This window comes from Haliotis rufescens, unplaced genomic scaffold, assembly GCF_023055435.1.
Source record: "Haliotis rufescens isolate VD_foot unplaced genomic scaffold, xgHalRufe1.0.p SCAF_3, whole genome shotgun sequence".
Classification (NCBI taxonomy): Eukaryota; Metazoa; Mollusca; class Gastropoda; order Lepetellida; family Haliotidae; genus Haliotis; species Haliotis rufescens.
The window spans coordinates 63,162,782-63,187,644 of NW_025964001.1; the positions used below are offsets into that span (position 1 = coordinate 63,162,782).

The window sequence follows — 24,863 nt, forward strand, 5'->3', positions numbered from 1 at the left end:
ACTTATAAAACGTAGCCCGTTTCTTAAATGACAAGTTACATATTATTCTATCCTACAACATATATTCTGTAAGTAAATACAAATGTGTTACAAAAGGTACCGGTTTTCCTAACACCCATTGTGTTTTAGAATCGTCCATAGGGGGTTTCCCCAAATTTGTAGAATCCTGTTCCGGCGGAGTAGGGAACCGGATGGTCGGGTCGGACGAACAACGTGCAACGAACCGTTATTGATTTTGTGTCTACGCTTGACTAACGAATGTGTGTGATTGGTCAGTAAACACAGTCATTTTTTTTCTTTGTCAATATACATATACATATCCCTAAATAGATGACATGGCCTTACAATGGTTATATGCACCACAGGAACTTGATGATATCGTGTATAGCATATAATATACCCCTCTAAATATATACAGTCTCTATGTATATAGAGGGGTGTGATTTTTTTCTATACGAATATATTATGCTATACACGCTATCATCGAGTTCCTGTGATATGCACCCATGTCGATAGGACTTGCTATTAGACTACACATTTAATCAACTTGAAATTTAGATACACTTAGATGGTGGTGTATGATTCGTGTATTTAGGACCTGTTGAATTTTCCTGCATATACAGTACGCTAACAGGGAACAGTTGCATTTTCCTGGATGTACAGATTTGACAAGATTGAATTTATGTAAAATGGAATAGAAGAGTAATTTAAATTGCTGCCTTGCTGCAGGTGCTAAAACTTTTAAAAGATATGTTTTGTTTGTTTGTTGTTTAAGGCCGCACTCAGCAGTATTCCAGCTGTATGACGGCAGTCTGTAAATAATCGAGTCTGGACCAGACAATCCAGTGATTGATATCATGAGCATTGATCCACGCATTTGGGATCGATGACATGCATCAACCAAGTCAGCGAGCAAAGATATGTAAACAAAATGTTCTCTATGTTTCATATTATATTATGGATTGAGAATAATTTGAAATAACTATTTAACTGTTTACAGAGATGCAAATTAACCTACAACATTAACTGACCTGACTAGTCATAGCATACACCCCCAACTAGGGCTGCCCGGGTACCCACCCCTTTGTTACCTGACCCAACCTGGGTACTTGCTGTAGGACTCAAGATGTACCGTATTCGACGTAATAAGCACCCCGCTTTAATAAGCGCCCACTGCGATATTTGCTAATATATTGGCTAGTGAACAATCTCAATTAGCACCCCTTCCGATTGATCAATGTACACAAGACTTATTTATTCGTGTATACTACGCACTCGTGTGTTATATGCACCCTTAAGTATGGGCAATTAAATCCTGGAAAAATATATACCCCAGGTATGTCGTATATATAAACATTTCAGGCTGTCAGCATAAACCACCAAATTTACGAACTTTTAACTCTGTTTCTTTCACCAAAATGATATTCTTATTAGAGCCCCCTATTTCTAATTTTGAGAGCGCCCTGGGTGCTTATTACGTCGAATACAGTATCTACAAAATGTCCAGTTGGGAACACTTTGACCGTAGCCCTGGCAAACTGTAATTAGATACACATATAAAACAATCTGGTCATGCATAGACTGAAGTTGACTGAAATTTTATCTTTTTTCAAACATATAAAAGTCAGAAGGTTTGCATGCATAGTCAGTAAGCAATGCTAACATTAGTGACTTGTAGTGTCAAGATAATTTTTGTCATTAAACAATATATCATGTGACTAGCCACATGTCTGGGTAGTCCTGTGGGTACCTGGGTCCTGCTCAGAACCCACTCGACCCGAGTGCCCGAGTTACCCATCCCCACAAACTTACTCCAGCAAGCAGGTAACTGTCAATGTGCATCCCTGTTCTTAACTTAACTTAACTTAATTGTAGGAAGCAGGCAGGAGCAGGGGGACAATCTTTTGAAGTGGGGTGACATTACAAATGATCTCCATTGTGTGTAAATAGATCAAGGAATAACAGCGTTTATTTATTAATTGCGTCATGATCAAATTATGTACCCTTTTTATGTCAATAATCTTTGTTTCATAAAATATAAGATAGTTATCCCTAATATTTCCCTGATGACCCATGTAAAAATAGAGTAAACTACGGTTACAACGAACTCAAAGGGACCACTAATGTTAGTTCGTTATAATTGTGAGGTGAGGTGAAAATGGGGTTGTCGCGTCCAAGATTATTGCGCTTATATAGCGACATACATGCACGTGTATGTGTGTGTGTGGCTGCTTGTACTAGCCCGGATTGATGCCGATTTATAGTGCTAGCTCACTGAGATACCGTGCTGCAGTTTAACATGAATACCTCACTCAGGCGCAGTAAACTGACTCCGAGCCGACCAGTCCTTGTTTTAGCCCCTTAATGCCGAGCGCCAGACAGGGTAACAACAAGTACCATCTTTTAACGTCTTTTGGTATGAGGCGGTCGGGGATCGAACCCCGGACCTTCCGCTCTCTGGGTGGACGCTCTACCATTAGACCATGACACAGTCTGTTATAATTGTAGTTCGTTATACATGTTATAAGCATATGTACATCATATATATATAGCATATTGTCGGGACTAAGAATTAAGTTCATTATATATGTCAGTTTGTTATAAATGTGTTTGTTATAAACATAGTTTACTGTATATCATGAAACATTAACTTTGTCAGTGATTTAATTGCTTGTGGTGATGTGGTAGTCTGAAATTGTTGAACTATCACTGTCAATAGACACAATGCTTTTTACAGTGAACATATTTCAGATTATATATCATATACCATGTATACAGGAGTTTTTATGGTGTTAATTTTTTTAATTGGATTAGAGTGTTTAAAATAAACATAAGTTTACTTTTTGTTTCTTTCTTTAAATAATAAAAAATAAGTAAAGCATGCCTTATACCATATGCTCAATAAGGTGAGAGAGTTATCCGTCTTTATGTAGAAAGAAGATAAAGGGACGATCCCTTACAATATCAGGGGCACGGGTGGCCCAGTTGTCTAAGGTGCCACAATTAGCTGTGCAGAGTTGCATCCCTTGGGCATGCCAGAAACCTAAGATTGTGGGTTCGAATCCCAGTTTGCCCCAGTTATGTCTTTAGGTTTGTCAGCACCATACCTGTGCTTGTGGATTTTACTGAAGTGGTAGACCTGCATCGGGCGGTCGGGTAGCCTAGTGGTAAAAGCGTTCGCTCGTCACGCCAGGACCCGGGTTCGATTCCCGACATGGGTACAATGTGTGAAGCCCATTTCTGGTGTCCCCCGCCGTGATATTGCTGGGATATTGCTAAAAGCGGCGTAAAACCACACTCACTCACTCACTAAGACCTGCATCACTTCGGGCTTTCCTCTCACATTAAGCTGGCATGCTGTGACATAATAACAGGAATACTGTTAAAAGCGGCATTAAACCCAGCTCACTCACTCCCTTATAATATAACTTCAGTCTTCCATGGAGAACATTTTATTTTTAGTCAGTCAACAGAAGAAAAAGTTATTCAAACTGAAAATATGTAACCCCAAGCATCACCATATGAAGTTCCAGGTCTTTGGTAGTCTTTGTGTTTACTATAAATCCTTCGGGGCGGTCGGGTAGCCTAGTGGTTAAAGCGTTCGCTCGTCACGCCGAAGACCCGGGTTCGATTCCCGACATGGGTACAATGTGTGAAGCCCATTTCTGGTGTCACCGTGATATTGCTGGAATATTGCTAAAAGCGGCGTAAAACCATACTCACTCACTCACTATAAATCCTTCATGATGTCAACAAAGTGTTAATTTCATAACATTCCATTTTTAAGCGCACATTTCTTATTGTTTTAAAACCAGTTGGTAGTGACAGACTAAAATTTACTAAGTCATTGCTCGGGAATTGCAGTATTTTTATGCCATAGTTAATGATTGCAAGCAGCTGTATGTAGTATACAAACAGTGTGGCCCGTTATCCAACTGAAACATGTGGAACTTGTCTCAAACTATTCAAATGAGGTTCATACAACTCTTGCTCAGAAGTTGTTTGATCAGGGTTACAACATTCAAGGCCTTTGTAAAGCTTTCAAAACCTTTTATGGTGGACTTGTGGAGAATATTTCCAAATGACAATTTGAACCAAACAAACTCAATGAGATAACTCTGTAATGTAATGGCGTCATATAACAATAGGCAGATATTGGTGGGAAATAAGTAAGCTGCCTTACAGAAATTCATTACCAGTTAGGGGGGCACGGATGGCCCAGTCGTCTAAGGCGCCATGATTCGCTGTTCAGAGTTGCGTCCCTTGGGCACGCCAGAAACCTATGATTGTGGGTTGGAATCCCGGTTCGCCCAGATTATGTTTCTAGGTTTGACAGCACCATACCCGTGCTCGTGGGTTTCACCGAAGTTGTTAACGTCTGAGACCTGCATCACTTCGAGCTTTCCTCCCACATTAAGCTGACACGCCGTGAAATAAATGGAATAATGTTAAAAGCGGCGTTAAACCCAACTCACTCACTCACTCATTACCAGTTAGTATCTTCAAATTAATGTGTTTAGAATGAAAATTACGGACAATGTGTCACTCATTAATCAACTTCTGTAATCACTCGTACCTGGTTGGTTAAGTGAATGCATACACCCCAGTATCACCCCAACCCCAACCACCCCTGTGAAGATCCCGGTTGATCGCTGACTTATTTGATGCATGTGATCATATCCCAGTTAAGTAGATCAATGATGTTGTCAATCCTTGGAGTGTCTGGTCCAGTCTCGATTATTTACAGACCGCTGTCATTTCACGTAAATATTGCTGATTTCGACCTTATACCACACACACATGGTGCTAATCTTGATACCGTATTCGACATAATAAGCGCCCAGGGCACTCTCAAAATTAGAAATAGGGGGCTCTAGAATCTTATTTTGGTGAAAAACAACAGAGTTGAAAGATTGTAAATTTTGTGGTATATGCTGAAAGCCTGAAATGTTTATATACGACAGATATATTTTTCCAGAATTTAATTTTCCATAATTAAGGATGCATTTAACACACATATTATACAAGAATAAATAAGTCTTGTGTACATTGATCAATCAGAAGGGGTGCTAATTGGGATTGTTCACTAGCCAATATATTAGCAAATATAGCCGCGGGCGCTTACTATGTCGAATACGGTATTCAATCCCAACAAGACATTAGCACCGGCCCCGTGGAGTTCCAGCTGTTGCAAGCTGACACTGGCATCGTACATGCAGGGCAAATGTATATGACATTTGTGATTGATTTGTTAGCATACATCCATTTTTGTTGTAGCATTGTTTGGTTATGTCCCTGTGTACGGTCAATCTCACAGCTCCAGATAAGCTTTTGGTGTTCTGGGTATTTTACCCATGCATTTTAAAATCATTGGGTATCAGTAATTCTATCTGGGTAATCAAATTTCTGTTACCCACTAGTTTTTACACATGTGGGTATTTAAGTTAAATATTTAAAAACACTATTCATCTAGTCCCTGCAAACTGGTGTCGTGTGGGTTCGAGAGCTTTATAGGACTCAAATATACCAAGATACTTCCACAAGAAAGTGTGATGGCAAATGATCATGATGTAACTGTCATCGTGGAGTTTGGCAAGGTTGACAGAATGCCCGTTTATAATTTGAAAATAAGTTGCTGATTTGCTTATCGAATACGCAGGGTTACTTCACAATATTTTGATGATACGCACAAGTTTTATTTTTGTAGCGTATCTGTAATGTTTGTTGCGTATTTGATATGCTTGGATTTTATTTTACTGCATATTTCTGCATTTCTGATGCGTATTTTACGCAGATACGCAGCTTATCTGGAGCTCTGAATCTTCAGCATTGTTTCCCTGGTAGACTGGGTTTTATGTCATCAGATCGTCTAGTATTTTGCTTGCACACATGATAAAAATTGCTATTTGAAATCACCCGACATCCCTGGCATTAAAACAATATATTGTGATACGTATCATGGAAAAAACGAACCTCAGTTTACCGATACACCGGTTTTCCGGATAATACAGCGTATCCTTACCCAGGGTATGAAACTCCCCAAAATTTCAGGCAGACCACAGGAGTGGCTAGCTGAAATACTTGCCAGCCCTGACCAAAACCTGCCTGCCCACTATAATCATATGTTTCTCAGGATAAGCTAACGTGGTTTCTTTTTGGTTACATTTTATCATTCATCTTTACATGTGAATTAATGCTTATCATCGGGAAATATTTAGAATATTTTCACATATGAAATATAACCCGACCGTCGGGCAGGGGGGATTTGCAAATCTGGCAGCCTGAGTTGAAATCAACCCGTCTCGGACGTTTGGGCAGGCAGGTATTTCGAACACTGCCTTACCCCTAACAGTAGCTGGAATATTTCTAAGAGCTATACTCACTCATTCCCTGTAAATATATGTTAATCAGCTTTTTTTGACATATTATAATGAAACTGGACACAACAGACACGTTATTGTTGTATGGACAAAAATTATATGTTAAAAGTATGTATATTATAACTGAAGTGCTGTCTTTACAAAAAAGACCTATTTTAGACATATAATGAAACTGGAGACAACAGACTCGTTCTTGTCATATGGACTTTATTGATCTGAAGCTTGGCCAAAGTCTAGCACCGCGATATGGAAATACCATGGTGACATGTTTTTACCTACATTTTGAATATTGCATTAGATATTGTCCATTATGCAAAGGAAATAAACTGATAGCTTAAATTTGCAGCTGTGGTTCACAATGTGTAGATGACTTAACAGACTTTTCTTTTGTATCATTTCAGGCTGTCAGCATAAACCACAAAATTTACGATCTTTCACCAAAATTATATTCTAATAAGAGCCCCTATTTCTAATTTTGAGAGCTCTCTGGGCGCTTATTACGTCGAATACAGTACTTCCTACTCATTTAATGCCTCAGCATTTTTGTCAGTGAGATATTGCAAAATGTGTTGTAATCACTGTTTCTTGTTCACTACTAAAAATGGCCGCTACGAACTTGTGTCTAAAGCTGGCTTTTCCTTTTGAACCTGCTCCAAAATATTTATTGTCAAGAAGTTTCCATGCGATTTGATGTAAATGTGGGTATCGCGATGCATGTTGTATCATGACCTATGTATAGACATATAAAGAAACTGGAGACAACAGACTCATTCTTGTCGTATGGACTTTATTGATCTGAAGCTTGGCCAAAGTCTAGCACCGTGATACGGAAATACAATGGTGACATGTTTTTACCTACATGTTGTATATTGCATTGGATATTGTCCATTATACAAAGGAAATAAACCGGTACCTTTGCAGCTGACTGGTTCACAATGTTTAGATGATATACCCTGTCAGTTTCAGATTCTGCCAGAGTGCTCGCATTGCGGTAACCATGGTAACAGCAGATATATGTCCTCTCCCTTTTTTCTGAAAATAAACATGTGGTGGCTGGGCTTTGTTAGAGAATAAACATGAAGAACAGTTTTTTGTATATAGATCAGCAATACCAATATTGTGGTATAGAGAACTTCAGTGTCCATGAAGGGTGAAACGATACATCTTGGCACCGGTGCATCGTGAGTTCATGCAATGATACAATATATGGTACACAATACATTCTTTTCTGTATCAATACAAGACAATACACTTGCTAAAATAAATTACTTTCTACTCATTTAATGACCCCCAGTGTTTTTGTCAGTCAGATATTGCAAAATGTGTTGTAATTACTGTTTTTTGTTCACTACTAAAAAAAGCCGCTACGAACATGTGTCTAAAGCTGGCTTTTCCTTTTGAACCTGCTCCAAAATATTTATTGTCAAGAAGTTTCCATGCAATTTGATGTAAATATGCGTATCGCGATGCATATATTATATCATGACCTATGTATCATGATACGTATCGTATCATGTCCCTGTCAGTTGCTTATATTGGTGATGGTGTTATATTATCAGGATGAAGTGGGCTAGGTTTCGGATATTTTGCATCAGGACATTTTGTAAATATAATTATGTGTCTGCAGGTCTGGCTAAAAAGATTAATAATCGGAATTATCGTTGATGGGAAGAAATATTAATGATTATCGTATGAAACTGTTGTCATCGATAATAATTAACATAATATATTGTGATGAAATAAAGTTAAGATTTACTGAAACAGACTTGTCACTGTCAATTGTCAAAGACGGAAAGTGACAGTTTTTGTTATATCTCAAATGTCCACAAAGTAATCCATGCATAAAAGTGTCTGCTCGCCAGTGGTATGAAATATGTTGATTTCTTTCGGGACTTTCTTGCTTTTTTGTTTAAAGTTACTTCTCCGATATTAATCAATAATTGATCAACATTTATTTGGCCATTATCGATCTCTATACTCTATATCGATAGCCAGCCCTATGTGTCTGGTCGGGTAGCCTAGTAGCTAAAGTGTTTTCTTGTCACGCTGAAGACCCAGGTTCAATTCCCGACATGGGTATATTGTGTGAAGCCCATTTCTAGTGTTCCCCGCAGTAATATTGCTGGAATATTGCTAAAAGCGGCTAAAACCATACTCACTCACCATGTGTCAATATATTTCCAGTCTAGTCTTGACCTGTTATACTGCTCAACTTTGCTCAAAATACATGTTGAGTATGAACATATAGAAAGAGCACAATGTAGATCATCTAACTAGATTGCATAGTTTCTGCACATGATAAAACTTATAGAGAAGCAAGTGCATGATGAATGACGTAATAAATTGAGCATGACGTCTTTTGTTTGCGAATTGTTCAAAACATGTGACTATTATTGCGTACTTTTGTCCTTTATTTCGTTTTTGTATTTTTTTATGAATGGCTGCCCACAGTAATTGCCTTGTAAAACAGTTTTAGTGTCGTTTTAGTGTCGTTGTTTTAGTGTCATTGTTTTAGTGTCACTGTTTTAGTCATTGTTTTAGTGTCATTGTTTTAGTGTCACTGTTTTAGTGTCATTGTTTTAGTGTCGTTGTTTTAGTGTCATTGTTTTAGTGTCATTGTTTTAGTGTCACAAATTTTGCTCATTTTCACTTAATCTCTGACAGCTGTTTAACCCGCTGTTTATGGTTTTAATAAGCGCTTATGACAGGTAATACGATAGTCCTAGTGTGAAGAAAACTAATTTAAGCCAGTCGACATAATATTGTATTCACAATGCAGTGTTTACTGGACTGGATTCATGCATATACGGTTGTTTACAATGCTCGCTAGTATCGACTTACCAGGCTTATTAATAACAGCAGATTGTCTGGTTTATTTCAAATTCATATCAAATGATAATCTTGCTGAGTGTTGGTGATCTGTCCTCTGCTGGCATCTGAGATCAACGTAAGTTTTCCATACTTATGCGGGGTAGAATAGGTCTTCAGCAACCCATGCTTGCCTTAAAAGGCGACTATGCTTGACGTAAGAGGCGACTAACGGGATCGCATGGTCAGGCTTGCTGACTTGGTTGATGCATGTCATCAATCCCAATTGCGTGGATCGATGCTCATGATTTCAATCGCTGAATTGTCTGGTCCAGACTCGATTATTTACAGACCGCCGTCATATAGCTGGAATATTGCTGAGTGCGGCGTTAAACAATAAACAAACAATCAAACCAAATACTTATGTTTGTTTTCCAAATCATATTTATAGCAAACTTTACATGGACTGAAGACTGGATTTTGTCAGAGTGTCTCTTATTTAAGAAATATATGAGTGTGAGTTGTTTATCATACAATCGTACAATAAAACATTTGGGGAATAAATCATGAGGGTGAACCCCCCGAGTGGTTTATTCTCCCTGCGGTGTTTTATTGTATGATAAACAACGACCAAGAGTTGTTTATTTCTTATATGTGATATCAACATAATGTAAGCGTCTTTAAGCATGATGATCAAATGTTCAGGCTTTAAAAATATTTACCTGTATTTAAATAATAATGACTCCCTAAATAGAATCCGACCCCGGCAATGTTTGACAAGTCCATTTTATGCACGCATGTGTATTTCCCGCATATTCACACAATCCTCACGACTTTTACCTGTGCATTTTCTCCCATTATGGATTGTCATATCTCACTGTTTTGGATGCAATCGTTCGGCCATCGCGTTTATCTGCTTTGTCGAGCTATACATCTAGACACTCTCCTCTAAAAGATAACGTTGTCCAATATACGATGTCATCAAGTTGCAAGCCCATGCTCGAATCTAGAAATGACATCATGATAGAACAATGGTTTATCATGAAATAAACCTCACATGGTTCTTCATTGTTCGACCACCTCCGTGGTCTAGTGGTAGAGCGTCCGCCCGGAGAGCGGAAGGTCCGGGGTTCGATCCCCAGCCGCGTCATACCAAAAGATGTTAAAAGATGGTACTTGTTGTTACCCTGTCTGGCGCTCGGGATTAAAGGGGTTAAAACAAGGACTGGTTGGCTCGGAGTCAGTATACTGTGTCTGAGTGGGGTATTCATGTGTGCTAGCACTATAAATCGGCATCAGTCCGGACTAGTACAAGCAGCCACACACACACATACACGTCGCTATATAAGTGCAATAATCTTGGACGCGACGTTAAACCCCATTTCACCTCACCTTCATTGTTCTTTTCGATTTATCGTGTAGCTATCTTATATTTTTCTGTCAAACTGTAGGCTCCTGAAGTAAATGCATTGCATATGAGTCACCAGTAAAAGTCTAGTCTAGTTTTCTGATGAAGTTGTCAGACATTTTGAGAGTGATCTCCCCTGATTGTTAATGTCTTTCAACTCAGGGTGTCTCAACCGCTGACAATAAACTGGTTGATTGTTTTTACATATGCCATATGCAGAGCTCCAGATAACACTTTGAGCAATTGAGTTTTTACTCTAGGGTTTCTATTTCAATTGGGTTATAACATTTTTCATTGGGTAACCAATATTATTTCACTCATCCATTCATCACTCTATTGGGTTTTTCCCAAAATTAGTGAACATTTTAAGATTTAAAAATAATGAAATAATGTTTTAGATGTATATAACTGTTCTAAATATTTAGGCTTGACTCAGAAAGTAGATTAGCTCACAACTGTGTTTCGGATATTAGCTCCGTTGTACGCATGCTGAAAAAGCTTCATTTGGTATTTACGCGTGCGATTTTTATACTTTAGAGTTTTTCCTTTAATACATGCGTTTTTGTAAGTAATTGGGTTTTGAATATTTTTGGGGAGTATTTTACGCAAATACGCAGCTTATCTGTAGCTCTGCATATTCTCCTACTTTGTTGCAGGTAGATCACAATGGTAGATGTTTTCTCCCTGGTTATTGGTTCGGTTGTCGTCGTGTGCGTCATCCAACTACTTCGACTGATCGTCGCAGACTGTGACCTAGTGCTGCAGTGGGCCACGAAATTTGGAAAATCTCCAAGTATGCGTTTCAAAATTTTCAAATATAATATTGGCTGGATACATGTATTCAAAAGTGACTCCAGGGAGGATTGGAGAAGTATAAGAATGGGATAAAAGATACTATTTTGTCAAAATAATCCACTGGCCGTAACATTCCAAAAGAAATGATAAGATGGTAATTGTTGTTTCCCTGCCTGGCACTTGGCACATGGTTAAAACAAGGACTGGCCAGGTTCGAGTTACTGTAATATGTCTGAATGGGGTATCACTGTTAAGCTGCATCTGGTATCTCAGCCGGATAACACTATAAAACTGTCATGAATCTGGTGTAGTATACTGTGTAGGATACTTTAAAGACTGCATGTTGGCCAATGTTAGAGCTGTAAAAATGTACTTTTGTCCATTAATTTGCTATAATGTTTCCTTTATCCATACACCAGAATGTCTGAAAGGTAAAGTGGTCTGGGTGACTGGGGCCTCGAGTGGTATCGGGGAGTCCCTTGTTTACGAGCTGGCATCTGCCGGATGTCGTCTGGTGCTGTCTGCCCGTCGAGAAGAGGAGCTGCACCGAGTCAAGAAGCAATGTCTCAGTACGTCCCACTTAACCTGTCTCAGTATGCGCCAGTAGCCTTGGAACTAGTCACTGATGTCTCAGTACGTCCCAGTAGCCTTGGAACTAGTCACTGATGTCTCAGTACATCCCAGTATCCTTGGAAATAGTCACTGATGTCTCAGTACGTCCCATTATCCTTGGAACTAGTCACTGATGTCTCAGTACATCCAAGTATCCTTGGAACTAGTCAGCAATGTCTCAGTACATCCAAGTATCCTTGGAACTAGTCACTGATGTCTCAGTACATCCCAGTAGCCTTGGAACTAGTCAGCAATGTCTCAGTACATCCCATTATCCTTGGAACTAGTCACTGATGTCTCAGAACATCCCAGTAGCCTTGGAACTAGTCACTGATGTCTCAGTACATCCCAGTAGCCTTGGAACTAGTCAGCAATGTCTCAGTACATCCCAGTATCCTTCGAACTAGTCACTGATGTCTCAGTACATCCCAGTAGCCTTGGAACTAGTCACTGATGTCTCATTACATCCCAGTAGCCTTGGAACTAGTCACTGATGTCTCAGTACATCCCAGTAGCCTTGAAACTAGTCACTGATATCTCAGTACATCCCAGTATCCTTGGGACTAGTCACTGATGTCTCAGTACATCCCAGTATCCTTGGAACTAGTCAGCAATGTCTCAGTACATCCCAGTATCCTTGGAACTAGTCACTGATGTCTCAGTACATCCCAGTAGCCTTGAAACTAGTCAGCAATGTCTCAGTACATCCCAGTATCCTTCGAACTAGTCACTGATGTCTCAGTACATCCCAGTAGCCTTGGAACTAGTCAGCAATGTCTCAGTACATCCCAGTATCCTTCGAACTAGTCACTGATATCTCAGTACGTCCCAGTAGCCTTGAAACTAGTCACTGATATCTCAGTACATCCCAGTAGCCTTGGAACTAGTCACTGATGTCTTTTTACATCCCAGTATCCTTGGAACTAGTCACTGATGTCTCAGTACATCCCAGTAGCCTTGGAACTAGTCAGCAATGTCTCAGTACATCCCAGTAGCCTTGGAACTAGTCACTGATGTCTCAGTACATCCCAGTATCCTTGGAACTAGTCACTGATGTCTCAGTACATCCAAGTAGCCTTGGAACTAGTCACTGATGTCTCAGAACATCCCAGTAGCCTTGGAACTAGTCACTGATGTCTCAGTACGTCCCAGTAGCCTTGGAACTTGTTAGTGATGTTTCAGTACATCCCAGTAGCCTTGGAACTAGTCACTGATGTCTCAGTACGTCCCAGTAGCCTTGGAACTAGTTAGTGATGTCTCAGTACATCCCAGTAGCCTTGGAACTAGTCACTGATGTCTCAGTACGTCCCAGTAGCCTTGGAACTAGTCACTGATGTCTCAGTACATCCCAGTAGCCTGGGAACTAGTCAGTGATGTCTCAGTACATCCCAGTAGCCTTGAAACTTGTCAGTGATGTCTCAGTACATCCCAGTAGCCTGGGAACTAGTCAGTGATGTCTCAGTACATCCCAGTAGCCTTGAAACTAGTCAGTGATGTCTCAGTACATCCCAGTAGCCTTGGAACTAGTCACTGATGTCTCAGTACATCCCAGTAGCCTGGGAACTAGTTACTGATGTCTCAGTATGTCCCAGTAGCCTTGGAACTATGTGTGTTCATACCTTGATGCATGTTTCTGCCCTACCGATGTGTGTCTCTGCCAAACTGAAGTGTATGTGTGTTTGTCTTCAGCATGTGGGCCGCTCAAAGACAAAGACATCATGGTGGTGCCGTTAGACATGGTCAAACAATACGAACATGCATATGCCGTCAAGAAAGTTCTCAAGCATTTTAAACAGGTACTCCCTTGGTCTTGCTGTAGTCTGTCTCCAACTTTCCAGGACAAAAGAATACTTTAGCTGGGCTTCAAGAAATCAGTTACTTAATAGTCGTTTGAAACAGGACTGCTTTCAGGTGTTGCTGGTTTTAACCGCCATGTTTCTGATATCTGCTATGCAAAGATTATTGGTATTAGAGATATATCTTCCTCCAAAGGGGCCACGGGTGGCCCAGTCGTCTAAGGCGCCGCAATTCGCTGTGCAGAGTTGCGTCCCTTGGGCATGCTAGAAACCTATGGTTCGAATCCCGGTTCGCCCCGATTATGTTTCTAGGTTTGTCAGCACCATACCCGTGCTCGTGGGTTTCACCGAAGTGGTAAACATTTGAGACCGGCATCACTCCGGGCTTTCCTCCCACATTAAGCTGACACATCGCGATATAACTAGAATACTCTTTAAAGCGGCATCAAACCCAACTCACTCTTCTTCCAGATGGCCTTTGGGAATTCTTTTGGCACATGTCATGAAATGGTCAAGGGTAAAGGTCATGACAAAAAATCTATGTCGCTTCACCTTCTGTTCATGCATGTATCATTAAACTCAGTAGGCCTTTATACCTTCTGTAAGATTGGGCCATGCTTTGAAAAGGATTTTGGTCAAAGGTGAAGGTCATTGTTCAGGTTTGTGTAAAACATGGCTAAAACATGTTTATTGTCATATTCACTTTTACTTGGGTACTTGTTGGATCTTCAGCAGTCTTCTTGATAAGGGTCAAATGTCTAGAAGTAATGTTTTCAAATTTTAAGCACACAGATATTTGAGGACATTGCCATTAAGGGGTGCTTCTGTTTTTGCACATTTTATCATTGCCGTATCTGTATGCTGACAGTTCAAAGAATTTGTGATTATTGATTAAACTTTATGAATAGTTAGAAGTAGTGATGGTACCAGGACAACAAGACCGCCTCCATGGTCTAGTGGTAGAGCGTCCGCCCGGAGAGCGGAAGGCCCGGGGTTCGATCCGCGGCCTCGTCAGGCCAAAAGAGGTTAAAAAATGGTACTTTTTGTTACCTTGTCTCGGCATTAAGGGGCTAAAACAAAGACTGGTCGGCTTGGAGTCAGTATACTGTGTCTGAGTGGGGTATTCATGTTAAACTGCGGCATGGTATCTCAGTGTACTAGCACTATAAATCGGCTTCAGTCCGGACTAGTACAAGCAGACACACACACACACGTGCATGCACGTCGCTATATAAGTGCAATAATCTTGGACGCGACGTTAAACCCTGTTTTACCTCACCTCACCAGGACAACACATGTAAAACTCTTAAAAGAAGGAACAACAAAAATATCAACCAATGTGACTGCTTCTAACATAGAAACAAGTCGGATGAGGATGTAATTTACTCTTCAGATAGACATTCTTGTGAACAACGCCGGTAGGTCACAGCGGGCTGACTGGGTGAATACATCCATCGATGTTGATCGTGAGATGCTGGAGACCAACGTCCTAGGAACCTTATCGCTGACTAAAGCTGTCCTTCCAGACATGATAGCTCGGAGAGACGGGCACATCGTGGTCATGAGTAGTGTTGCTGGGAAAGTGGGTATGTTGAGTTTATGTTGAGAACTGAGTTGAATTATTTTGTGTTTCTGAAGGTATATTACAGACTTGCGTTATACACGTGGATTTACTAAGTGTTCACACCGTATTTTATGTTTTTGACTCCGTAAACACAAAAACACATTGAAATCATTTCTTATAAATAAATATTTATAATAATTGACTTCAATATTTTCATGCAATACACAGATTTTATGAAAGATATTGGTCAATTCTTCAATATAAACAATTCCCTATAAATACATTGCAAGCGATTTCGTGGCATTTGATTGGGTAGCCATGCAATTTATTTTACGTTTGTTTATATGAGCCAAAATAAATTAGGCCATGTGGTCTGTCAGACTGACTGAAAACGTTTTGCGTTGATGTTTCTATAAGCCGAAACAAATTAGATCAGGCCAAGTATCAGACTGCTGTTTCCAGTTTGAGTCATAACAGAATAGGTGGGGCTTGTATTGCATTTTTGCGCTGAACATTGTCACTGATTTCGTACTGTTGTCTGTTATTAGCAGACATGTTTTCCAATATCAGCCGTTATTTATTTTTGTGTCTACAGATATGTAGAATTTAGTCGCCACAAGATATTTTTCAAGGTAGTCATTTGGCTACCTCTGAATTTTAGACAGTAGACAAACTGAAATTTAGGTCGTATTGGCTACCGTTTTAGTCTCAACGTTGAGGCCTGTCATTAGTTGGTTGCCACGACAACCATGACGTACTGGGGACCCATTCTGCCCTGACTGTGACTTTCTACAATGTCAAGGTAAAAGTTCCTGTATACCGGTACTGATTTCGTCATTACATGTCCGGGGTTATTTCTTTCATTACTGTATTTGGCGTTTCAACACTTCGGATTAGAAAGCTATGTCAGCTGGTACAGGGATGCTTTGTTGCGAAGGCCAAATAATGGCTGAGGCTTTCACCATTGCATCAGTAAACATGGTTCAGTTTGTTTATGAAAATTCCACTCGCATCATTAAGGTTACATTAAACCAACTGTTTTCATATATAGACTATAGTAACGTTATATTTTTTTTTAAATAACAAAGTGTTCAGCAGCTATTACCTGTACTTGTGTGCACAGTTTAGCCTTGGAGCAGCAATAAAAAACACAAAAATTGACCAGCTTTGCCAGTTCCTTTTCCAAGTACAAAAAGCTAAACACACCACCCCCAGTTCCGCAGCAATTGTCCCTTGCTTGAAAATATCTGTGGTCACATTCAGCCAAATCATCTTGTTGAAAAAGACGGCACTAAATATGGAAAGACATGGTCAGTTTTAGTTACTGGATGGATGTACATTTCAAAAACATAAAAATCTTACACAAAATCATCCAATCGCAGCGGCCAGATGATTCAATCTGCACTGAAGGCGCTCTACGAAACCTTCTTGGTGAACAACTGATTCTGATTTGGTGTGTAGAACCTGCAACTTCTGTAGGTGTAAGAAGGGAGGTAACTCTAAACTAAATCAAGGGGTGTAACTCTACCAACCCTATGCATCGTCTTGTCATATTGATTGTTAAATGTATTTTCAAAACAATGTCTGAAATACATAAAGTGTTTTATTTAATTGCAGGAGCGCCATTGTCCGGATCATACACTGGGTCTAAACATGCACTCCAGGCAAGTCATTGTTTTTTTAATGTTTTTAGACAGAAAACAAGCAGAAAATTTACCTGAAATTACAAACGGTTAACATACTATAAATTCAAATGAACTATTGTGTGATGTAAATGGTATAAGGAATGTAGATGTGTGTAACAAGGCAAGAGAGTTAACAGACTGTAAAAAGCCAGTTTCCACGCTTGGTGAACTAAGCTGGAATTTCCTGGCTTGATCGTAGCGCCACCAGTGGCTATTACGAGTTATGTCTCTTCTATGTCCCTCCTACTGACCAATTAGATTCCATTTCTCATATAAGATGCATTCAAGCAAAAAGGCTGTAACCCAGTCAAGATTATCAGATCGCAAATCAAGAACTATATTGTATGTGCCTTATCCACTGAAGGGCATCAAATCACGTGAGCACCTTGATTAAAAACATGAAAAGATTTGGAAAATATCTGTCGATGCCCAGTTGATGGTACTTTGCAAATCCTGCAGTTGAAAAAAATATGCACATTGAAATCCATGTTGTTTACAAAGCGGATGTCTAGTTTGTTACACGATTTTGATTGTCCTATGCATAGACTTGTAAGTCCAGCTAAAATGTACCTCCAAAATTCCAGCCTAGTTCAGCAAGGATGGAAACTGGACTTTTATAGTCCGGTAAGCAATATTTTAAAACGGACATTTGAGATTCCCAATCGGACATGTCCGGCTCATATGACGGTTTCCGGACCCCTGGTTTACTCCCTTGCCTCAGAAAGATTGCAGATGATGGTATACATGACTGACTGGTTTGAGTGTTAATATGAGGAGACTACCCGGACCCATGGTTAGTCACGTGATATATTGTTCAATGACAAAACATATCTAAAACTATGTTTTAACTACAAGTCACTAATGTTCGCAGTTCTTCCCCATCTCATTAAAATCAGATCTTAGTTCTTCCTTTTGCTAAACAAAGATCTGAGGACATCCCATTACGGGTAACGTCAGAACGAGCTTTCATCTGACCAATCAAAGTGTCGCTTACCTGATCATGAAAGTGACAGTCGGAATGTGTTTTCTAACCTCAAAAACGTTAACACGGGTATTCCGAACGACAGTTACATCCCGTACCACTGATTCCGTCAAAATTATGTTCCATCTCTTGCTTCCTGGGGATAAACATTTGAACGAGGAGGCGTTGCACAGTACGTGGGAAGCACTGTCATACAATCTCAACCATATATTAGACATTCCGGAATGTTCATTTGTTCAGTTTTCAAAATTTCAATAGAGAACTGTGTCAACATATTTTTCGAGTAGTCTCAAATGGAAGTCGCCAGGTTAAAATGAGTGCTTTAAAGCTAGAGGAAGCTGCTTTCTAATGGCTGATGTCGACTTCTTGTTAGTCCTTTTCAGTGGTCGGTCAAAGTTCGTGAAAAGTCGTCCTGACGTGACCCGTAATGGAATGTCCACAGATCTTTGTTTAGCGTCAGCGAGAACTTAGATCTTATTTTAATGAGATTGCAGTTTTTCCTGACATACTACACCCATTCCTTCTGATTTTTATTTGTTTGAATGAAAATAAGACTTCAGTCAACTTCAGTGTATACACCAGATCGTTTCATACATGTATCTAAACACATTCTACCAGAGCTACGGTCAAACTTTTCCCAATCGGACAGTTTGTACCTTCCTCTCGAAACCTACAGCGGGTACCGGGTAGGGTCAGGTAATAGGGGGGTGGGTACCCTGGTAGTAAATTTGGACTTATTCCAGCCCTATTTGAGTGTTTATATCAGGGATGTTATTTGTGCAAACAGGGCTGGTTCGAGTGTTTGCGGATTGAACAATATTCCAACAACATCAAGGTGACGATGGTTTGTCCTGGACCTGTCTTCTCCAGCTTGCTGTCTATTGCCATGACGGAGGAGAAAGGAAAGGTAGGATGGTGATTGGTAAACCTCACGAGGCCCACTTGGGATCTTACTGCTAAGACTCTCATGTTCTAATAGAGGCTTTAGATTGTATTGGTATTAAAATCGTAGTGTTTTTAAGAATTGAGATCCATGAAGATCCTGGTTAAAATAGGTCCCCAGCAACCCCTGCTTGCCGTGAAAGGCGACTATGCTTATCGTAAGAGGCGACAAATGGGATCGGGTGGTCAGGCTTGCTGACTTGGTTGATGCATGTCATCGTATCCCAATTGGGTGGATTGATTCTCATGTTGTCAATCACTGGATTGTCTGGTCCAGACTTGATTATTTACAGACCGCGGTTATATAGCTGGAATATTGCTGAGTGCAGCATTGAACAACAAACAAACAATATTAGAATTGACCTAAGATCGTCTTCACTTTAAGATTGCATTGTGCAGGTAGATCCAGAATTGGAAAAATACAATAAATGTCAAGTTAATCTTCTTCGTTATTTTTACTGTATCAAACACACTGTTAAACACTGTGCACTGTCACGTTTGGCTTGTAGATACATCCCCTCAGGTTTTTATTTGCTTTCATCACTGCTTTGAACCCTCGTCAGTTGCTTTTCATCAAAGGGTCCTTTGTGTGTAATGGTACTTTAAAGGCTTCTTGGTTGACAATCATTGCTACTTTTTATAGATTGGATGAACAACATTGTTGCATATTGGTGAGGTTTGCTTGATCTGGTTGGTGGATATTGCCAAAGTTTTTATTAGGGGTGGTGGATATCGCTGAGGTTTTCACATATGGGATGCTGGATATTGCTGAAGTTTTTATTAGGGGTGGTGGATATTGCGGAAGTTTTCATAGAAGGGGTGGTAGATATTGCTGAAGTTTGTATTAGGGGTGGTGGATATTGCTGAAGTTTTTATTAGGGTTGGTGGATATTGCTGAAGTTTTTATTAGGGGTGGTGGGTTTTGCTGAAGTTTTCATAAACTGGTTGATGGATATTGCTGAAGTTTTCATATAAGGTGTGGTGGATATTGCTGAAGTTTTCATATTAGGTGTGGTGGATATTGCTGAAGTTTTCATATAAAGGGTGGTGGATATTGCTAAAGTTTTCATATTAGGTGTGATGGATATTCCTGAAGATTTCATATCAGGGGTGGTTGATATTGCTGAAGTTTTCATATCAGGGGTGGTGGATATTGCTGAAGTTTTCATTTCGGGGGTTGTGGATATTGCTGAAGTTTTCATATCATGGGTTGTGGATATTGCTGAGGTTTTCATATTAGGGGTGGTGGATATTGCTGAAGTTTTCATATCAGGGGTGGTTGATATTGCGGAAGTTTTCATATACTGGGTGCTGCATATTTCTAGTTATAAGAGGCACAGTGGTTGTGCGGTAGCCTAGTGGCTATGGTGTAGTAGTGTACCCACTGTGATATTGCTGGAATATTGCTACAAGAGGTTGTAACACTTCACTCACTCACTCACTCTACATGTCATGGATGTGTGTTGACTGATCAGGTGGTGGGAGGGGAGATGATACCAGGGGAAAAGAGGATGGCAACATCCCGGTGTGCCAGTCTGACAGCTGTCGCCATCGCCAACCAGCTGGATGAGGTGTGGATCTCGGAGCACCCAGTACTGGTCTTTACCTATATGTTCCAGTACCTTCCTTCCTTTGCAAGAAGGTGAGTCTCCTTTAACATCCTCCACATACATCTACCAGTACCTTCCTTCCTTCACAAGAAGGTGAGTCTCCTTTAACATCCTCCACATACATCTACCAGTACCTTCCTTCTTTCACAAGAAGGTGAGTCTCCTTTAACATTCTCCACATACATCTACCGGTACCTTCCTTCCTTCACAAGAAGGTGAGTCTCCTTTAACATTCTCCACATCTACCAGTACCTTCCTTCCTTCACAAGAAGGTGAGTCTCCTTTAACATCCTCCACATACATCTACCAGTACCTTCCTTCTTTCACAAGAAGGTGAGTCTCCTTTAACATTCTCCACATACATCTACCGGTACCTTCCTTCCTTCACAAGAAGGTGAGTCTCCTTTAACATTCTCCACATCTACCAGTACCTTCCTTCTTTCACAAGAAGGTGAGTCTCCTTTAACATTCTCCACATCTACCAGTACCTTCCTTCTTTCACAAGAAGGTGAGTCTCCTTTAACATTCTCAAAAAACATATACCAGTACCTTCCTTCATTCACAAGAAGGTGAGTCTCCTTTAACATTCTCAAAAAAACATATACCAGTACCTTCCTTCCTTCACAAGAAGGTGAGTTTCCTTTAACATCCTCCACATACATCTACCAGTACCTTCCTTCTTTCACAAGAAGGTGAGTCTCCTTTAACATTCTCCACATCTACCAGTACCTTCCTTCTTTCACAAGAAGATGAGTCTCCCTTAACATTCTCCACATCTACCAGTACCTTCCTTCATTCACAAGAAGGTGAGTCTCCTTTAACATTCTCAAAAACATATACCAGTACCTTCCTTCCTTCACAAGAAGGTGAGTTTCCTTTAACATCCTCCACATACATCTACTAATACCTTCCTTCCTTCACAAGAAGGTGAGTCTCCTATAACATTTTCCACATCTACCAGTACCTTCCTTCTTTCACAAGAAGGTGAGTCTCCTTTAACATCCTCCACATACATCTACCAGTACCTTCCTTCCTTCACAAGAAGGTGAGTCTCCTTTAACATCCTCCACATACATCTACCAGTACCTTCCATCATTCACAAGAAGGTGAGTCTCCTTTAACATCCTCCACATACATCTACCAGTACCTTCCTTCCTTCACAAGAAGGTGAGTCTCCTTTAACATTCTCCACATCTACCAGTACCTTCCTTCCTTCACAAGAAGGTGAGTCTCCTTTAACATTCTCAACATACATCTACCAGTACCTTCCTTCTTTCACAAGAAGGTGAGTCTCCTTTAACATTCTCCACATCTACCAGTACCTTCCTTCCTTCACAAGAAGGTGAGTCTCCTTTAACATTGTCCGCATACATCTACCAGTACCTTCCTTCCTTCACAAGAAGGTGAGTCTCCTTTAACATTCTCCACATACACCTACCGGTACCTTCCTTCTTTCACAAGAATCAAATTTCTTTCCTCTGTGAATATTGATTGAGGTATTGACTATATTCCCTGTAGCCATACATGTCACATGACCTGACTACGAAGGATAGTTTAAAAGTGTGAGGTCACCATGCCCTGATGGCGTGGATGGTTGCCATTGCTCTGACCCACTTGTTTGCCTGTCAAGACACAGCAGTCACATTCAGCCAGAGGTGGTTATTGTAATTTGAAACCTCTGATTGACCAATCAGGACTGAGTATGTTCCAAATACATTGTAGGATATGTTGTAATTTTCAGACAGGCCTGTAAGATAGGTCTTGCCCAGTTGAAGAAGATGAGAGAGGGTCAGTAGGGATGAGCCCATAGCTACCATCACTGACCAGCACTTACCAGTACTGACCAGCCCTGACCAGCACAATACAAGACATTTCACAGCTCACGCTTCACTGAACACACAATCCCAAAGTGAAATATCCCAGATTAACAAACTTCTTGGTTGCTGAATGTTAATGAGGCAATGTCCTGATGTATACCTGGTAGCTAGGTTTCTGAACCAAATGTAGGATGGTGTGATATGATTTTGCCTTTCTGTTCACATATATTTGAACTGGATGTGTGTACTATATTTTCCTGCATAATTGTCCTTGTTCAATCAAGTAGTAACATGCATTATTACCTTCATTTTCCAAATATAATGCTTCCTAAACGAATCTGAATCTTGGTGGGGTCTGAGGCTGGCATCTGATTTTTTTTTGTCTTCACAAGATAATGATTATGTGATTGTATACCATGGTTTTATGCATGTTTATGTGTTTATTTTCAAATTTGTCTTGTTAAATATCAAGAGCATTTTTCCCTGTTTCCAGTCACATTGACATCTGTTTTGAGTTGGAAGAGAATTTATGGATGTCAACATATACTCTGAAACATTGTGTTCCTCCTAATAAAGAAGTTGACATCCATGAATTCTCTTATTTATGAGTATCACTTCTAAATGCCTATCAAAGACTCGTTTTGAGTTGCTTCCAAAAGACTGGATCCAAGAGTGTAAAAATATATTGAATAACCTAAAAAACAATCAGTACCCCCAAACATTATCTGGAGCCCTGACAAGTGTTTTATGGTTCAAGTAACTAGCCAATGGCAGATCTTTTTTATGGGTGATTATTCTCTCCTTCCTACGTCAACGGGGGCACGGGTGGCCCAGTCGTCTAAGGCGCCGCGATTCGCTGTGCAGAGTTGCGTCCCTTGGGCGCGCCAGAAACCTATGATTGTGGGTTCGAATCCCGGTTCGGCCCGATTATGTTTCTAGGTTTGTCAGCACCGTACCCGTGCTTGTGGGTTTCACTGAAGTGGTAAACGTCTGAGACCGGCATCACTTCGGGCTTTCCTCCCACATGAAGCTGACACGCCGCGATATGACTGGAATACTGTTAAAAGTGGCGTTAAACCCAACTCACTCACTCACTCCTACATCAACTCAATAGTCAAGTCAAGTGATGATGTTTGTTTGATTGGCATTACTTAGAAGTTGACGGATGACAAGGTAGACATAAATTTATGGATAACAACTTCTTTAAGACTGTAAAAAGCGACGCTTCGGTATAGATCCTTATACCATTGTCAAGAAAGACTGAATGAGGGACATTGTACAGAATATATATAGTAGGTGGAGGATTAACAGTAGAGGATTAACAGTAACAACAATTGCATATATGAGTGGGATAACATAGGTAGGTGTTGACAACAAGGGGATAATACTGTCACAACACGATGGACAGAGAACAATGGGACATGAAGCCAATTAAACAGGATATGATATCGATCTACTATATATATTCTGTACTATGTCCCTCATTCAGTCTTGCTTGACAACGGTATAAGAATCTATACCAAAAGTTGTTATCCATAAAATTGTGTCTACCTTGTCTTTACCACTTATAACACGTAATGTTAGATTTTAACAGAATCATTCAATTTTTCGGTATGTTTGGCATTATTATGAATGATATATGAACTGCATTTAGACAACAACAAATATTGAATAACTCAATTGAAAGAATTGTTATATTTTTTATAATTTTGGGAATATTGTACACCTTCTCATCACCTTTTTTGTGATTATAAGTGATTATTTTTTAAATAAAATACACGGAAAAAGCCTGAGTGTTTTTTCACTTACTCATGAGATGTACTGCTTCTGGAGATTACAGGTGGGTGCAGGTCGACTGTACCTTGCACGGGGTGACTAGGATGAGTATTGGGTGGTCACAATGGCAGGTGAGTACGGACAAGACTTGGTTCTGTGACCTGTGAATACGAACTCTCAGTTGTGACCTCGATTGGTGTTCGTGTACTGGACAGCAGGTTTTGTGGGCTCACTATTGACCCAAAGTTCATCCCCTCTACTGTCAATGCTGGTGTGATGTCGGAGAAAGAAAGGATTGGCTACTGTGATATCAAGATGCTGTGCTCCGTATGTTTAACAAAGAAAGGAGGGGCTACTGCGATATCAAGATGCTGTGCTCCGTTGGTTTGACAAAGAAAGGAGGGGCTACTGCGATATCAAGATGCTGTGCTCTGTTGGTTTGACAAGGAAAGGAGGGGCTACTGTGATATCAAGATGCTGTGCTCCGTTGGTTTGACAAGGAAAGGAGGGGCTCCTGTGATATCTAGATGCTGTGCTCCGTTGGTTTGACAAAGAAAGGATTGGCTACTGTGATGTCTAAATGCTGTGCTCTGTTGGTTTGACAAAGAAAGGATTGGCTACTGTGATATATAGATGCTGTGCTCCATTGGTTTGACAAAGAAAGGATTGGCTACTGTGATATTTAGAT

General features: G+C 40.2%; 1 protein-coding gene across 1 annotated transcript; it reads left to right on the top strand.

Moving 5' to 3' along the window:
* Positions 1-140: 140 nt before the first annotated feature.
* On the top strand, positions 141-23,337 carry LOC124132373 (dehydrogenase/reductase SDR family member 7-like). Its single transcript, XM_046496261.2, has 9 exons — positions 141-271; positions 11,253-11,389; positions 11,811-11,960; positions 13,693-13,799; positions 15,193-15,385; positions 16,981-17,027; positions 18,818-18,937; positions 20,448-20,614; positions 22,324-23,337. The coding sequence occupies exons 2-9, from the start codon at positions 11,263-11,265 to the stop codon at positions 22,376-22,378; spliced, it is 966 nt and encodes a 321-aa protein (XP_046352217.2). The 5' UTR covers positions 141-271; positions 11,253-11,262; the 3' UTR covers positions 22,379-23,337.
* Positions 23,338-24,863: the final 1,526 nt, after the last annotated feature.

Excerpts from the sequence above, each read along its gene's own strand:
- LOC124132373 (XM_046496261.2), top strand. The coding sequence starts at position 11,263 with ATGGTAGATGTTTTCTCCCTGGTTATTGGTTCGGTTGTCGTCGTGTGC. Across the intron at positions 13,800-15,192 it reads TTCTCAAGCATTTTAAACAG|ATAGACATTCTTGTGAACAA; the intron begins GTACTCCCTTGG and ends TTTACTCTTCAG. Across the intron at positions 20,615-22,323 it reads CTTCCTTCCTTTGCAAGAAG|ACAGGCCTGTAAGATAGGTC; the intron begins GTGAGTCTCCTT and ends TGTAATTTTCAG.